This window comes from Poecilia reticulata, chromosome 11 (genome assembly GCF_904066995.2).
Source record: "Poecilia reticulata chromosome 11, P_reticulata-male-v2, whole genome shotgun sequence".
NCBI lineage: Eukaryota > Metazoa > Chordata > Actinopteri > Cyprinodontiformes > Poeciliidae > Poecilia > Poecilia reticulata.
Genome location: NC_088840.1, coordinates 25,959,987 through 25,977,366, shown reverse-complemented (window position 1 = coordinate 25,977,366; position 17,380 = coordinate 25,959,987). Strand labels below are relative to the sequence as shown.

The 17,380-nt window shown below is 37.7% G+C and overlaps 1 protein-coding gene across 2 annotated transcripts; it reads right to left on the bottom strand.

Moving 5' to 3' along the window:
- Positions 1 to 2,772: 2,772 nt before the first annotated feature.
- LOC103472880 (major histocompatibility complex class I-related protein 1-like) lies at positions 2,773 to 16,439 on the bottom strand. Of its 2 annotated transcripts, XM_081612810.1 has the most exons (7): positions 16,331 to 16,439; positions 14,883 to 14,955; positions 6,793 to 7,059; positions 6,312 to 6,590; positions 4,491 to 4,793; positions 3,291 to 3,387; positions 2,773 to 2,976 (listed from the first exon to the last, which is right to left on the bottom strand). In XM_081612810.1, the coding sequence occupies exons 2-7, from the start codon at positions 14,926 to 14,928 to the stop codon at positions 2,949 to 2,951; spliced, it is 1,020 nt and encodes a 339-aa protein (XP_081468936.1). In that variant the 5' UTR covers positions 14,929 to 14,955; positions 16,331 to 16,439; the 3' UTR covers positions 2,773 to 2,948. The 2 variants fall into 2 exon arrangements, with proteins under 2 accessions (XP_081468936.1, XP_081468937.1); XM_081612811.1 differs by lacking the exon at positions 14,883 to 14,955 and having other exon boundaries at positions 2,774 to 2,976.
- Between the last annotated feature and the right edge of the window lie 941 nt (positions 16,440 to 17,380).

The window sequence follows — 17,380 nt, the reverse complement described above, 5'->3', positions numbered from 1 at the left end:
GATGGATGGATGGATGGATGGATGGATGGATGGATGGATGGATGGATGGATGGATGGATGGATAGATAGATAGATAGATAGATAGATAGATAGATAGATAGATAGATAGATAGATAGATAGATAGATAGATAGATAGATAGATAGATAGATAGTCAGAGGAGTCCACGAGGAGATCAGCAGGGCTGATGAGAGTCAGTGGTGGGAAGAAAGGGATGGCGGATCAAAGAGAGGCCAGGATGGGGGCAGCTGAAAGTCACAGGACAAACAACCATGCACACACACACACACACACACCTAGGGAGAATTTGGAGAGGCCAATTAACTTGACAGTCATGCTTTTGGACTATGGGATGAAGCCGGAGTACCCGGAGAGAACCCATAATACACAGGGACAACATGTAAACTTAATACTTAATTAGAATTCAGTTTCCACCGAAGAAACAATATAATGCCCAGGTAAGTTAATCAGAGAAAACAACTAATAGGTGAATGAAACTTGACCTTTGACCCTCCACAGGTCATGCAAAACAATGAAAGTGACAAACCATCCGGAAAATTTGTATTTAGAACCTCCTCATCCTCTTACATGCCGAACCCTTAGAAACTGCATGATAACAAAAACTTCTGTCCAACCGTCCATTTTCCTCTGCTGTTTCTGGGTCATGGGGTAACAGCTTCAGAAAGGAGGTCCAGACTTCCCTCTCCCCAGCCACTTCTTCCAGCTCCTCGGGGGGAATCCCAAGGCGTTCCCAGGCCAGCCAAGAGACATAGTCCCTCCAGCGTGTCCTGGGTCTTCCTTGGGACCTCCTCCCGGTGGGACGTGCCCACAACACCTCATCAGGGAGGCGTCCAGGAGGCATCCTTACCAGATGCCCGAGCCTCCTCAACTGGGTCCTCTCAACTTGGAGAAGCAGCGGCTCTACTCTGAGTCGCTCCCGGATGTTGGAGCTTCTCACCCTATTTCTAAGGGAGAGTCCAGACACCCTGCAGAGGAAACCCATTTCGGCCGCTTGTATCCGTGATCTTGTTCGTTTGGTCATGACCCAAAGCTCATGACCAAAGATGAGGTGGGAACGTAGATCGACTGGTAAATCGAGAGCTGTCTCTGTTTGACTGCTCTCTCTTCACCACTACAGACCGGTACAGCGCCTGCTTCACAGCAGACACTGCCCCAATCCGCCTGTCGATCGCCTGCTCCCTTTTTCCCTCATTTGTGAACAAGATGTCCAGACACTTAAACTCCTCCACTTGAGGCAGGAACCCCTCTCCCAATCTCTCCCAGAGAGGAGACATTCCACGTCCCAAGAGCCAGGTTCTGCAGCTGAAGATCAGGTCGACGGGGACCCCTCCCTCAAGCACCATCCAGATTCAAAAGAAGACAGAACAGTTTAGGATAGAAGTTTTGAACATACAATCACAACTATGCCTGCAGCTGCCCCAAAACCCAGGCCAAAACCCAATCCGTTCATAAAGGACTCTCCACAATCAGTCAAGAAGCTCCACATACTCCAGCTTGCACGCTGCTGCTGCGGCACTTCTCGATTCAGATTGTGAAGAATCGCTTCCCCAATTTCCTCTTCATCCGACTCATTTAAATTGTAAGACCTTTTAATAGTCTTCATCAATTCCGCTATTTCTCCTAGCAACTCCTCTGAGGTCATATCTCTTACCCTCCTCCTTTGAATCCTCATGTAGAATTCCTCAATTTGGTCTCTCAGGTTGTTGTCCATGTTAAAAGTCTCCTCAAGTCTTTCTCCAGTGCTCGAATGAAAGATCTTGGGAAAGTTCAAGTATTTAGAGACAGTTTTATGATGTCATAACAAAAGAGAATGATATTATGACATCACAGAGAGAGTGATGTCATAACTGACATACATTTGGATTTGCATATATTTATGCATTTTATAAAATATGTTGATATGGTTTTCTTTTGCATATTATTGAAATATGTTTAATCGAGGTCATGCTAGTTCTGATATAATATTGTTTTTGTCATGTTTTAGTTTGTGAGAAAGTGTGGTGGGAATTTAACATTATGGCTCCTCCTTGCAGGAACTTGTTTTATGCCAGACACTGACCTTACCTCGATGCCCATTGTATTTTACCAAATCTCTTTATTGTTGTTACAGATGGTTAATCAAACTGAGCTTTACATACAGTTTAATTACTTGCTTTACTTTCTTTGAAAGGGATAAGAAGGATGGTCATGTTTTATTTTATTTCTTCAGCTCACTTTCACTGGATGCAGGATTATTGCTTGTATCTTATTCTGAAGATTGGAATTTTGATTGTGGAGTCCCTTTTTCCATCACATTCTTTTATTTCCTTTTTTATTTCTTTATTTCACAACTCAATTTTCTGACATGAAGTTTGGTTCAGCTTTTATGCTCACTTCTGAGCCCTGGAAAGAGCTGGAATTGTTCAATCAGATGGGAACTACAAACTTGTCTGCCACTTTTACCCAGAATGCACTGCAGTTAGTTGATTGCTTCTCTGAAAGCTGAGTGCTGACTTTAAAACTCCCCTTTTTCACGGAGCTCTTTTGATTCTTTGTTTTCAGTCTTTTTCAATCAATCAATCAATCAATCAATCAATCAATCAATCAATCAATCAATCAATCAATCAATCAATCAATCAATCAATCACTTAGGAAGCAACACTGATTGACCCGACGAGGGTCCCCGTTGTCAATCAGTGTTGCTTCCTAGCTTCCTAAGTGGACACTTTAATTTCACAGAAGTTTGATTTACTTGGAGTTATATTGTGTTGTTTAAGTGTCCCCTTTATTTTTTTGAGCAGTGTGTATATATAAATTCCCTGCAATGATGCTCAAAGGGCATTTCTTGAATATGCTTTTAACCTATTTGGTTACATCAAGTAGTTTTCTTTGATACAGCCTTTTTTCATTATTAACTCCAGCATTGCCAAAGTCCACTTATTCTTGTCGTCAAGCAGTCTGTTGTCTTTCACACAACCTACGTGAGAGAGAGAGAGAGAGAGAGAGAGAGAGAGAGAGAGAGAGAGAGAGAGAGAGAGAGAGAGAGAGAGAGAATACAGTGGCAATCAAATATTAAGGACTCAAAATGTTACAAATTAAAGTTTACTAATTGTGCAGTTAATTTTAATTTCATAAAATAAAACCCTGGCACTAAATAAATGCATTATTTTACATAAACTAGCATCTCTGAAAATCTGAACAAAGATGTTATTTCACTGTTGCTTTACTATCATAAATATGAGATAATTATAACTGTAGTTATGCTATAGGATAAACAAACATGTAATTTACCATTTCCTTATTTTAGTCCAAAATACAGAAAGCGCCAGAAGAAAAGAAGCTCCAGTGACAGGTACCACAAATATCCTTAAGAAGCCACCTGCTGAAACTACAAAACAAAAAAAGGAAAGGAAAACAGTTTTCTAATTAATTTTTAATATTGATTTTGGAAATGTGATTGTTGATCATTAGTTGCTTCAGCAGTAATTCACCTCAAACATGTGGAGTGTTGAGTGTAGAGATTGTATGACCCAGATCATTTGGAAACATTTTACATATTCCCATGGTTAGGTGAAATGTAGCCTCTTACTTCACTGATTATGATAGAGATGACCTACACCAGAAAAGGTATTTCTCCCTGGCATACCAGACGTACACAGGTCCCTGACCTTCAGATCCCATTTGTCATTAAATTAGTGAACAGTTGCTGTGATATTCATCCATAATGGAGATCATCAGTAGATCCGTTGTGAGTGACATATTCTGATTTCTAACAATTTGCATCGGGGGTTCAGTCATTTTAATTGCAGATGTGTTATTTCTGGCTTGTAAACTCCTTGAAAGTCTCCATGATGAGCTGGACAGTTTGAAGGTTGTCATGGTTTAAGGGTTTACACAACTATTTTGCTGTGATTATTTATCTAATCTTTTAGCATTGGCTCAATCTGGTTTCAATCTGATGCCAGTTTCTATTTTTTACAGTTTAATTACATCCTGTTTAGCTTTTCATGTCTATGAAATGTTTTGAGGCGTCATCATTTTATTTTCCCGCACACTTGGTGGTGTTGCAAATAAGTACACCTTGAATTTTAGTTTTTTTTCTAATCTAATTTATAAGCAGTCAAAATATCTTGTTTTCCTTTTAGTTTTCAGTTATTTCTGTCTGTCTGTTAAGTTTTGGTTCTTCATTTGCTCCCTATGCCTTTGAATTGCTTATGTGTGCAGTTTTTCTTAGTTTGTTTATAGTTAAAACTTTGTTCCTTTTTCACTTGCCTGCCTGTAACTTTCCATGTGTTCTTTTAGATCCTTGGCCTTTATTTAAGACCTGTGATATTTATGATTTGTATTTATCTAACCTGATAGGGATGCAAGTCTAGTGTGTTTACCTTTGATTAATTAAAAACTTTGTCAAAATTTGTAAAATAAATCTAAATCACAGTTAGCCAACACAAACATGAAACACTTGTATGCATATTTAAATCTCTGTCTTACCATAATTTGTCTTGATAATGGCTTTATCCAGTGCGACGCTTATGTTTTCCTGAAAATTGGAAAACTGAAAAATGCAGTTAAACCTACTCCAGTCTTCACTCTTGAATGACGAAACATTCAGGTTGACAGTCATTTGAAATGTCCCATCATTGTTGGGGAGAAACTCAAAGGGGTCAACATTCTCATGTATCTTTTCTCCATCTCTACTCCAGAATATGACAGCTTTATTAGGATAGAAACCTGTTGCATGGCAGCTGACAGGAGAGGCAGGTGTTTTCTGGAGGAGAAACACTGAGGGTAAAACTGGAAGGAGAAGCAAAGACAACTTTTAACACAAGTATTATCCAAGTGTTCCAGGATTGGTGATCATTTTTAAATGTAAAATGTTTAATATAGAAATTTTGCTCCACTACTACTAATATGCCTGCAACAAAATATTAATCCATGCATTCATTTTATGTAACTGCTTATTCATACACAAACCTGTACAGCTAAGTTTAAAAAAATCATCACTGAACCTAATGTCCATGTTTTAGGATGGTAAATGAAAACTGGAATATATATCAGAACAACATGCATTTACAGAGATAACATGTAAGTTCCAGACAAAACATGACATCAGCAAAACTTATCACCTGAAACGTTTAGCTGGAAAACCAACTATTTGTTTTACTTTATTGATTATTTGAATGGAAACAGGTCTCAAGTACAAGGACTATAACATTTGCATCCTAAGTCATGTATTTCCCCAAATGGGTATTTAACAACATAAAATAATTTAAGAACAATAAAACATCAAGATAAAATGTTATGCATAACACAAAATCAAGTGATGTCGCCACATTGCACTGGCTGATCTGTTTAAAACTCCTGCAGACAGTGAAGGATGTTGCTATTAATATCAATATCGCAAATCCTTTTGATCAGTTTGTGCAATTAAAAGCTGAACTACAATCAATAAACAATAACCTGGAATAACACTTTGAAGCTGCAAATGTTTTCTGATTGTATTTATCAGTCAGTCTAGCAACCAATGCACCTCTTCTCTTTATCAACCATGAGGTCCAGGTGCTTTGTTGAGTTTAACTTTGCTTCAGGTAGGATAATTAAAGAATGGCCTTTGGTATTACTCATGACATTTCTCATGACATGTGAAATTGGGTGACTTATAAAACGTACTCAGGTTGTTGGCAAAAGGATCTAAATGTTGTGATCCCTATTTCTTCCCTTACTCTGCTCATCATGACAATTAACCCTTTCCATGCCACCCTAGCATTACCAGTAAAGAACTGATTTTCCACCTTGTCATTGTATTTCCTTTTAGTTTTTTGTAAAATTGATCTGAAGTTGTTCCTTTTTGTCTGACTAGGTTTAGTTCCCCCTTAATAAAGGCAACTCTCCTTTCTACGATCCTCAAGTATGACACAAAACAGCAGATATACATCACACAAAGAATCCACCAAGCGAAGCGCAGCTGTTGACAGCTGCAATAAGCCGCTGGAATGTGTATGTTGATGATGCAAATATTTTAAACATAGCAAATGTGTTTATTATATTAATATACTACTATTTCACAGTGTATGGTTGTTATTGTCATATGACCCTGTGAAGGATTGGTGACCTTCCCAGGGAGTAACCTGCCTCTTGCTCATTGGCTGTAGTGAAGCGCACCAGTTCCCTAACCTGAGGGGAGGCAATGAATGCAATAATGGTTGCATTTATGCTTTAAATAAGATTTCCTTATTGCTCTTGTGACAGTACCATGAAAAGTGAAATAAGGAAGTCATATCTGCTAACCTAGTGGAGTGTGTGTAAGCTTACCTGGAGTCTGTAGCGAGCTGTTTTTATGACCCAAATACAAATTAAATAAATATCTGCAGTCATCTATAAAAATATTTGTCCAAAAAAATTTTTCCCGTCCATTTGTGTCCCAGTTGAGCTTGGTGATAACAGTATGAGGTATTGGGCTTATCCATGTCAGGGTGTCAAGATCAAAACTTATTAAGTCTTCACCATCGTAACCAAACTGAACAAAAGCGCTAATGGTTTCAGAATTATCATCCCAAGAACATCCAATAGTTCTTTGAAAAATGTGAACACCTGAGATAGGTAAAAGAGAATAATTAAAAAATATAATTATTTTATTTAAAACAAAGGAATCATATTCAGGTTACAAATCTGTCATATTGATAGTAGATTGAACAGCAAATACACATTTTAAAATTCAAAGCAGAGTTTAATTACCAAAACCTAAAATGTCTACTGTAAATATATTGAACCATTTAACAAAGACATCACTTACCTTCAGAATGATTAAAACGCTCCATCAAACTTGTAACAGTGGAGATAAATTCATTTTTGTTTTTTTTGCACTTTTTACTTAACCACGATTGATGGTTAGGATGTTGTCTGAACACATTCTTCATCCAAGTGGTTCTTGGTTCGAGTTGCATTTGGTTGCTGTCACAATAACCAACTGGAATGTCATCAACTATTCCAACCGTTACAAACTCAGGAATGTCTGGAGCTCCTGAGATGGCAAAAATGATGCTACTTATAAGGTGTTGTGCTGTAGGAAAGACATACAATTAAATTAGGCTTTGTTCACTTTTAAGTTCCAATTACTAATTTACTATAATTACCTCTCTCTCTCTCTCTCTCTATATATATATATATATATATATATATATATATATATATATATATATATATATATATATATTTCTTAATAATAATCTTTTGATTCACAAATGTAAAGGGATTTCTCTTATGTGTCCAAATATGGCTGGAATACAACTACAGGTGCTCATCAATCATGAACAGATTGATATATTTCAAATGCTTTCTTCTTTTAATGTTGATGATTATAACTCACAACTAATAAAATCCCCAAATTCAATATCTCAGAAAATTCTAATATTACTTCAGACCAATACAAAAACGGATTTTTAGAAATGTTGGCCAACTGAAATGTATGAATATGAGAAGTATGAGCATGTACAGCTCTCAGGTCTTAGTTGGGGCTCGTTTTGCCCAGATTACTGTAGCAATGCGGCGTGGCATGGAATCGATCAGTGTGTGGCGCTGCTCAGGTGTTGTTACACCCCATGTGGTGGCCATTTGTAATGTTTGCAACTTGTAAGTTCTATTAATTTAGTTTTTTTTTTTTTATTTTGGAAAGTTAGAATTAAGTCTGATTAATTTGTAAATTAGAATTGATTAGGTTGGTAATTGGTTAGCCCCTCCCATTAATTTAGGTAATTAAAAACACACCGGGTGCTTGGTGGAGGCATTGTTTTGCAAATGTCTGGTGTGTACGGGAGGGTTGGTAAATGATTTTTTGACCATTTCATTTCACTTGCAATTTGACCTTTTATTTTGCACTTTTTTACTTGAAACGCCATGTTAAGTTTACTTTCGTTTTCGGTTAAGATGTAGGACATTTTTTGATATTTTGTTACTAATTTTATAAGAAATAAACAATCTATTTTCGCAAACAAATGAAGATGAAGTGCGTTCAATCTAAAACCCACCTGTTAACACACACACGGCCTTAGTTGGAGTATTGGAAGCTAGAAGGCCGCGACATTTAAGTCAAAAAATCATTTTTTGGAACATTTTTGGAAGGTTTGGATATTGAAAAAGCTTGGAAGATTGGATGATCGCACTTGGCGACTGAAACTTCATGGAATGGACTTGGAAAAGACGCACAAAGTTCGTGAGTAAATGCGATACTTTGTTGGAGAAAGCAGACGTTGAGCTGCAAATTGAAAAGTTTGTTTTGGACAATTATCTTTTGGATTTAGAGAATCGAAGTTTGTGTTGAAAATGGATGAACAAGATGAAGGATTTGAAAAGGAAAGAGAACTCTTTAATTTAATTAAAAGACGCAGAGCCAAACTCGGCGTTCTGACAAGAAAAAGAAATGACATTCATGCTTTAATTGATGCTGGAGAGTTAAAACCCTCCATAGATGAGCATATGAAAACTTTCAATAATTATTTAGCAGAGTTTATGGACTTGCAATCTTCAGTTCAAAGACTTCTGAACGTTGATGAAAAAGAAACCGATCACTGCGATTGGTATGAACCAAAGTTGATCAGTTTTAAAGAGTTCCTGGATGAGGTAGAAGTTTGGATGAATGGCGATCCTGATGCGCAGAAGAGCGAAGTATGTTCAGCATTTAAAGTTGAATCAAAGGCGGCATCTCATGACCGTGACGTTGAGCCGGATGACAGCGTCTCACAGACGATCAGCAAAGACTTTGAAAGGCCATCTGGGTCCGCAGCTAAACCAGCGAGCAAGACAACCAGCACGACGCCCAGTATAGTGAGTAAAGCCTCTAGTGCTCGGAGCACGAGCTCTCGTGCGGCTTCAATGGCGCTGAAGGAAGCCGAGGTGGAAAGAGCCGCTCTGAAAGCGGAGGCGGATGCGCTGCAAGAAAAACACGCGCTCGAGCTGGAAGAACTCCAGTTAAAAGCAAGAAAAGAAGCATTGGCTTTGAGGACCAAGCTGGTGAAGGCGGATGCAAAGATGAAAATATACAACTCTGCGCAAGAACAGAAAAGTTCCAGCGCTGACGTCGCAAGTCGGGAAACATCAGATTTCGCAGCATCTGAGTTCATACCCGCTGCTACAGCTCAAAAGGCTCCAAGAACACAGAAGCGATCAACAACTCTTGCACCTTTGCAAATGCCCCAAGAGACATCTATTAATGAAACATTAAAAGTGAAACCGGAAGGGGAAAGCCCAAGACAAATATCTCAGGTTGATGTTCACAGTAGTGCTTTAACAGAGATCATGAAGAAGCAGAATGAAATCACTGAAATGCTTGTAAAACAGCAAAGACTGTCACTCCTGCCATCTGTAGAAATCCCTGTTTTTAGTGGAGACTCTTTACATTTTAGGTCCTTTCTTAAGGCTTTTGAGCAAGGAATAGAAACTAAGACGGATAACATGCAGGACAGGCTTTACTACTTGGAACAGTTTACCTCAGGACAGCCAAGAACTTTAGTGAGAAGTTGTATGCACATGAGTCCACAAACTGCTTATGTAGAGGCTAAAAAACAGCTTGAGTGGAACTTTGGTAACAGAGCAAAAATAACATCTGCATTTATAGACAAAGCTCTGAATTGGTCAGTTTTAAAGTCTGATGATGCCACTGCTTTAAGAGCTTATACATTATTTCTAAGAAGTTGTTTCAACACAATGGATGAAGCTGGGTTTATTGATGAGCTTGAAAACTCAACCAATATGAGGATTCTTGTTTCAAAGTTACCTTTTAGACTTCGTGACAAATGGCGACTTATTGTGGTTGACATAGCAGAAAAGTACGATCGTAGAATAAAGTTTAAAGATCTTCTTGACTTTTTGGAAAAACAAACAAAAGCTGCATTAGATCCTGTTTTTGGAGAAGGTCAAACTACAAAAGAAAAGATGGCTTTAAAACCATCAAAGGTTCCTTTTAAAACTAGAAGCAGCAGTTTTGCCACTTCTGTTGCTGTAGTTTCTAAACAGAACAATGACAGACAGGTCCAGTTTAATCATGAAGATGTAAAGTTGACTAAAACTTTGTGCTTATTCTGTCTTAGAAGTCATTGCTTAGAAAAATGTGACTCCTTTAAGAGGAAAACCAACAAAGAAAAGGTGATTTTCATTAAAAGTAAAGGTATATGCTTTGGATGCTTACAGAAGGGGCATATGAGTAAAAACTGTCCACAGCGTCTAACATGCCTCACCTGTAGTAAAAGTCACCCTACGGTTCTGCACATTGAACCGGCAGAGCAGCAACGTCAAACAGTTGAGGCCGAGGGTGAAGAGTCACCAGTCTCAAGTGCTCTTGTATCTTTAAATGTTGGTAGCTACACTGGGGCCGGGTCTAAAGAGTGTGCTCTGTCAGTTGTCCCAGTAAAAGTAAAGTTGGAAAAGGGGACAAAGATTGTAGAGACTTATGCCTTTCTAGATCCAGGCAGCTCTGCAACATTTTGTACAGAGGCTTTGATGATGCAGTTAAATGCGTCTGGAAAGAAAGTGAAAATCATGCTAAAAACCATGGGTCAGGAAAAGCAAGTAAGTAGCTATAAATTATCTGGTTTGGAAGTAGCTGCTTTAAAAGAAAATGATTACTTGAAGTTGCCTGATGTATATACTCAACAATCCATTCCTGTCACTAAAGAAAATATCCCTAAAGAGGAAGACTTAAGAAAATGGTCTTATCTAAGAGGTGTTGAGTTGACACCAATAGATGCTGGCATTGGGCTGCTCATTGGTGTAAATTCTCCCAAAGCATTGGAACCTTGGAAAATAGTTAACAGTGAAGGTAGTGGGCCTTATGCTGTGCTAACACGCCTTGGTTGGGTTGTTAATGGTCCGCTCAGCCAGGTTAGTGAAGAAAATGGACACGTTGCTGGTTCTATTCAGGTGAACCGTATTTCTATAAGTAATTTGGAAGAAATGCTGGTCAGTCAGTATAACCAAGATTTTGTAGAGCACCAGTGCAATGAGCATGCTGAAATGTCTGTAGAAGACAAACAGTTCATGGACATTATGTCAAAGTCAGCGGTGCTTAAAGACGGTCATTATTACCTAAAGTTACCCTTTCGTAATCCTGAAGTAAAAATGCCCAACAACAAACAGGTGGCCCAGCAGAGGGCGCAATGTCTGTTAAAACGATTTCAGAAGGATAAACTATTTTTTGAAGAGTACAAAGAATTTATGCATAATGTTAGTGTCAGAAGATGCATCACACCCAAAGAGTTTGGAGAGATAAGAAGTGCACAGCTGCATCACTTTTGTGATGCCAGTGAAACTGGATTTGGTGTTGTGTCTTATCTTAGGGTATCTAATGACAAACAGGAAGTGTGTGTTTCCTTTGTTTTTGGCAAAGCAAGAGTGGCACCATTAAAACAAGTCACCATACCACGACTTGAACTTGCTGCCGCAGTGTTAGCTGTACGTCTGGACAAAATGCTGTCAGTGCAACTTGGACTCAATCTGAGCGAATCAGTCTTCTGGTGTGACAGCATAACCGTCCTGCAGTACATTGCAAACACAACGATAAGGTTTAAAACATATGTAGCTAACAGAGTGTCCATAATTCATGATCTTACAAAGGTTACTCAATGGAGATACATCAGCTCAAAGTTAAATCCAGCTGATGCAGCATCTCGAGGCATGAAAGTTGGCTCTTTTTTAAAGTCTTCCACCTGGATCAGTGGGCTGGAATTCCTCACAAAACCTGAGATCCAATGGCCAGCAGTAATTAAAGAAAGACCTGTCCATTTGGAAACTGATCCAGAGGTTAAAGACAAGATCATGACATGTGCAACCTTGTTGGAAAAAGTGTGTCTGACTACTAAGCTGCTAATGTACTTTTCCAGTTGGACAAAGCTAAAAAGAAGTGTAGCATGGATCCTGAAACTAAAAGAGAGGATGCAAACAAAGAAGTTGCTAGCTGCACACTGTGGAAATAAAATGTGTAATGAACAGGACAATAAGATGAATGTTCAGCTCACAACTGATGATCTCTTCAAGGCTGAGGAAGCCATAGTGAGCTCTGTGCAGAAAAAACATTATGGCGAGGAAATAGCTGCCCTGAGCTCTGGTACAGTGAAAAAGTCAAGTCATCTGTACAAGCTTGATCCTGTTGTTGCTGATGGTGTGTTGAGAGTGGGTGGCCGATTGAGCAAAGCAGCATTACCTGAAGAAACAAAACATCCTGCAATACTGCCTAAAGAAAGCCATGTTTCAAAGCTCATTCTTCAACACATCCATGAAAAAGTTGGACACGGAGGAAGAAATCATATGCTTTCTACTCTTCGACGACAGTACTGGATCCCTCATGCTAATTCAGCAGCTAGAAAGATCATAAGAGATTATATGGTGTGTCGAAGACGACGACAAAAGCCAGGTGAGCAAAAAATGTCAGATCTTCCTGTTGACAGACTCTCAACTGATCTTCCACCATTTACTTATGTTGGTGTTGATTACTTTGGACCGATAGAAGTGAAGAGAGGGAGAACTATTGTTAAAAGATATGGAGTTCTCTTCACATGTCTAACCTGTCGTGCAGTTCACCTGGAGGTAGCACATTCTCTTGACACAGATTCCTGCATAAACGCCATCAGAAGATTCATCTGTCGCAGAGGACAAGTCAAGGAAATCAGGTCGGACAACGGAACCAACTTTGTCAGCTCAAACCGTGAGTTAAAGCAAGCTCTGCTGGAGCTAAAACAAAGTAAAATCCAAAAATGCTTTGCAGAAGATGGCATAAAGTGGATTTTCAACCCACCTTATGGAGCCCATCATGGTGGTGTATGGGAGCGCCTAGTGCAGGAAATAAAGAGAGTGCTGTGCTCCATCACAAACCTACAAGTACTAGATGATGAAGGCTTGCACACAGTTTTTTGTGAAGTGGAGGCTATATTAAATGATCGCCCGATTACACCTTCTTCTGAAGATCCTAATGATTTAGAGGCTCTAACTCCAAATCATTTGCTCCAGTTAAAAGGTAAGCCTGTGCTCCCACCAGGTTTGTTCAAAAAGGAGGACCTGTACAGTTGGAGACGTTGGAAGCAGGCCCAGTACATTGTGGACCTGTTCTGGAAACGGTGGGTGAAAGAATATCTCCCTATGTTGCAAGAGCGACGGAAATGGAACAAGACTCGCAGGAACTTTGCCATTGATGATGTGGTGCTTGTTGTCGACGAGGCTGCACCAAGAAATTCATGGCCTATTGGACGCATCACAGAAACCATGGCAGATGCAAGTGGATTGGTTCGACGTGTTCGAGTCAAGACGAGAACAAATGAGCTGGAGAAACCGATCAACAAGATATGTCTCCTGCTGGAGGCTGTGTAGAGACAACAATGAATGTTTGTCTCCAACTGAGCTAAGTTCTGGAACCTCTGGCTCTACATTTACACTGATGCTCATTTACTGACATGCTAAACATCTCATTCTGCTACATACACCTTTTTTATACATACACAGACCATGCACATGGACAAGAGAAGAACTTGGAAAACATGAAATATTGACTGTTTTTGCTTTTTGATTTTTCTAAGAAGATGAATAGACCACAAAAAATTATAATATGGACTACTGCATAAATTGATGTTTAAACAAATCTTGTTAATATTGATCTTGTATTTGGTAATGGCCACGTGTGCAGATATTATAATTCACTTAGATGAATTAGGGGCCGGGATGTGGTGGCCATTTGTAATGTTTGCAACTTGTAAGTTCTATTAATTTAGTTTTTTTTTTTTATTTTGGAAAGTTAGAATTAAGTCTGATTAATTTGTAAATTAGAATTGATTAGGTTGGTAATTGGTTAGCCCCTCCCATTAATTTAGGTAATTAAAAACACACCGGGTGCTTGGTGGAGGCATTGTTTTGCAAATGTCTGGTGTGTACGGGAGGGTTGGTAAATGATTTTTTGACCATTTCATTTCACTTGCAATTTGACCTTTTATTTTGCACTTTTTTACTTGAAACGCCATGTTAAGTTTACTTTCGTTTTCGGTTAAGATGTAGGACATTTTTTGATATTTTGTTACTAATTTTATAAGAAATAAACAATCTATTTTCGCAAACAAATGAAGATGAAGTGCGTTCAATCTAAAACCCACCTGTAAACACACACACGGCCTTAGTTGGAGTATTGGAAGCTAGAAGGCCGCGACACCCCATGTTGCTCTGATAGTGGCCTTCAGCTCTTTTGAATTGTTGGGTCTAATGTATTGACAATACGCCATAGGTTTTCTAAGGAGGTAAAAGTCAGGAGAGTTAGCTGGCTAATTAAGAACAAGGTTACCATGGAAATTACACCAGGTACTGTTGCTTTGGCACTGTGTGCAGGTGCCAAGTCATGTTTGAAAATTAAATCTGTATATCCATAAAGTTGGACAGCAGTCGGAAATGCCCTAAAACTTTCTGGTAGATGGCTGGGCTGACCTTCTGACCTTGGACCTCAGAAACTCAGCTCTCTACGAATGTGTGTAGGAGCAGATTATGAATGAACATTTTTGTGAATGGGTAATTCGAAACACCAGTCTTTGCAGGTGTTTTGAATTAATTAACTGATTAGTGTGTTGCACCAAGGGTTTTCAATATTGAACCTTTTCACAATATTCCTATTTTCTGAGATACTGAATTTGGAGTTTTTGTTAGTTGTCAGTAATAATCGTCAACATTAAAAGAAACAAACATTTGAAATATATCAGTCGGTATGTAATGAATGAATATACAAATTGTACTTTTTGAATGGGATTACTGATTTAAATCAACTTTGGCATGATATTCTATTTTTTTACCAGCACCTGAACATAGCTGAGGGTTAGAGCATGAATTTTGCTTTGTCAAAAAATAAAGTAAGTAAAATGTGACTACCTGGAGATACAACATGGCAGATGAAAAACAAAGCAAAAATCTTCATCTTGTCTTTTGTTATTTTGATGAAATTCTGTTTATGGAGGAAACAAATTAATCAACATATACTTAGCACAATATACCGTGTCTCTCTAGGTTCCTGACTTTTGTTGTCTAACAATAAATTTAGCATCAATTACTTAATCAAATAACTTGTCAGTATCAGTAAAGCTTAATAAGAACAAAACTACTTTCGAACAAGATCTTTAAGTGCTAAGAAGGCTCATTTAAACTGATTATAAAAGTGATGTGAATCACCTTTTCAAATTAGTTTTTTATCTTATACTGGCTATCATGAGACTTCACTCTAAGAAATGAAATTCTGATGTTGCTTGTTTTATATAACTGTTTTATGTTCAAATTACTACTTAAAATTACGTTTTTATGCTAAACATACTCAGTTATGTCAACTGGTTCCACTAAACTAGCTTGTTTAACTAGAATATTACATTCAGTCAACAAAATCACAGAACCTGCAGTATGTGAAAAAATAGAACTAAACTTAAGTCTAAAGTGTTGAATTTACTCAACTGAATTTATGTCTTTATTTAAATGATTATGTTGAAAGTACAGGTATAACACCCGTTATTTTAATTAGCTTAGTGGAACCAGTTGACATAACTTGGTTAAATAAGTTGAACATTTCATTTCTTAGAGTGTCAGAGATCAAAGTTCCCATAAAAGAAAGAAAAAGTTTGAAAGCAGAGTTTTAGGTAAAATAATAACAATAATAACAATAATAATAATAATTACCTCAAAGTACAGCAGTAAAACATGTAAAAATGGTGTATTTTACTCTGCAACCCCACATATGTCTTGCATACTCGTGAAAGCAGGTGCTAAATAAATTGCACCTGCTGTGTGGTGGTTATTTTCTAGATCACGTTTGTGTGTGCATCTGTTTTCATTCATGCAAAATGTATCAAGCCCAATGTGTTATAAATCTAAATTATATGACTTCCACTTTCTGAAATGAGTGATACACATATTGAAGACTTTCATCATATTCATATTTATTTTATCTTTACTTGTATTATCTTATACTTGTGAAGAAAATATCATGTGAATTCCAAATTCACATAATCACATGAGGTTTTAAAAGGTTTTAACCGTCTTAATGTGAGACCCAACAAAGTGAAACTATAAATGACCTTTTTAGTTACAAATGTTTTTCAGAAGTATAAGAAGACAGAAAGAAAAAGTCAGACCTGGCAAATGCCTGGCTCAAACTTTTAGATTTAGGTTTTATCTCACTACCTCACCATACCTGTTGCCATCAACCCTGTTCAATAATCCTGCTTCTTTCCAAAGATCTTTGCCCCTCTATTTACTCAGTTCCAATGTATTATTTCTTACTAGATTTAAACCAGTTTGACATACCATTGTAGTTGCAGAATAACAACACTTACCTGTAAAATGTAATTGTAACCTTGCTCTTGGATATTTGTTGTAGGAAATAAAAGTCTACCTAATTTTTAACAGCAGTTTTGTAACATACACAGTGACATAGCATGTCGTTTGTCTTAAATGGAGAACTGAAAGCAGAAGTTACCATGGATCTTTTTTAGCCAATTGAAATCTGAGACATGATCATAGATCACATGATAGTCGGGGAATCTGAGCTACTTTGATGATTGCTGTAAAATCTGTCGCTCTTTGAATTTGGCAAGATTTTTTTTCTTAGAAACCAAACTTTTTTTTTTTTATAGGATATTAAATAACTGATCTGGACTTTATTGTTTATATAATGGGGGAGGAAAAAAACAATCAAGGCTTGAAGATGATTTTTAATTAAAGATTTATAAAGCATAACATCTTGATTTGGGTTTACAGTCTCTGCGTATTGCTCATGATTGTAGTAGAGTGGTGAGGAAGACCCAGGTAAAACGATGGCTTAATGACTAAGAGTACAAAAATCCAGGCAGCACAGGCAGGAAACCAGAATTTGGTAGCAACTGGTAAAAGGTACTCAAAATGGGAACAAAGATGACAGTAGACAAGACAAGGACCGACAAGGAACAAGAGACACAGGTGGGATTAAAGACACAGAGGGTAATGGGGGGAATGAGACACAGCTGGGATCAATCAAGGGTAGACAGGACAACATGGAGACTCAGCTGACACAGAAACCAAAATAAACTCACAGAAAAACTCAAATCCTCATAATTAATGTCCATTAATGTCCACATTATTTTACTCAACATATCCAGATTTATTGCATCTTTAAATTATATACACCGTTACAAAACATGCAAACATCAGAAATATTTAATTGGTATAATTAGTAAACTGGTATAATTTGAAAATGTTAAGCTTAAAGCAAGAAGATGGGCATATTATATCAATATCAGATGTAATACATTTTAAACATTTTACATAAAAATTGATCCAAAACGCATCACCACTGCTGTCTTGGTTACTTTTTCAGTATCCATTTGAAATAGTTTTAGCAGTAAAGC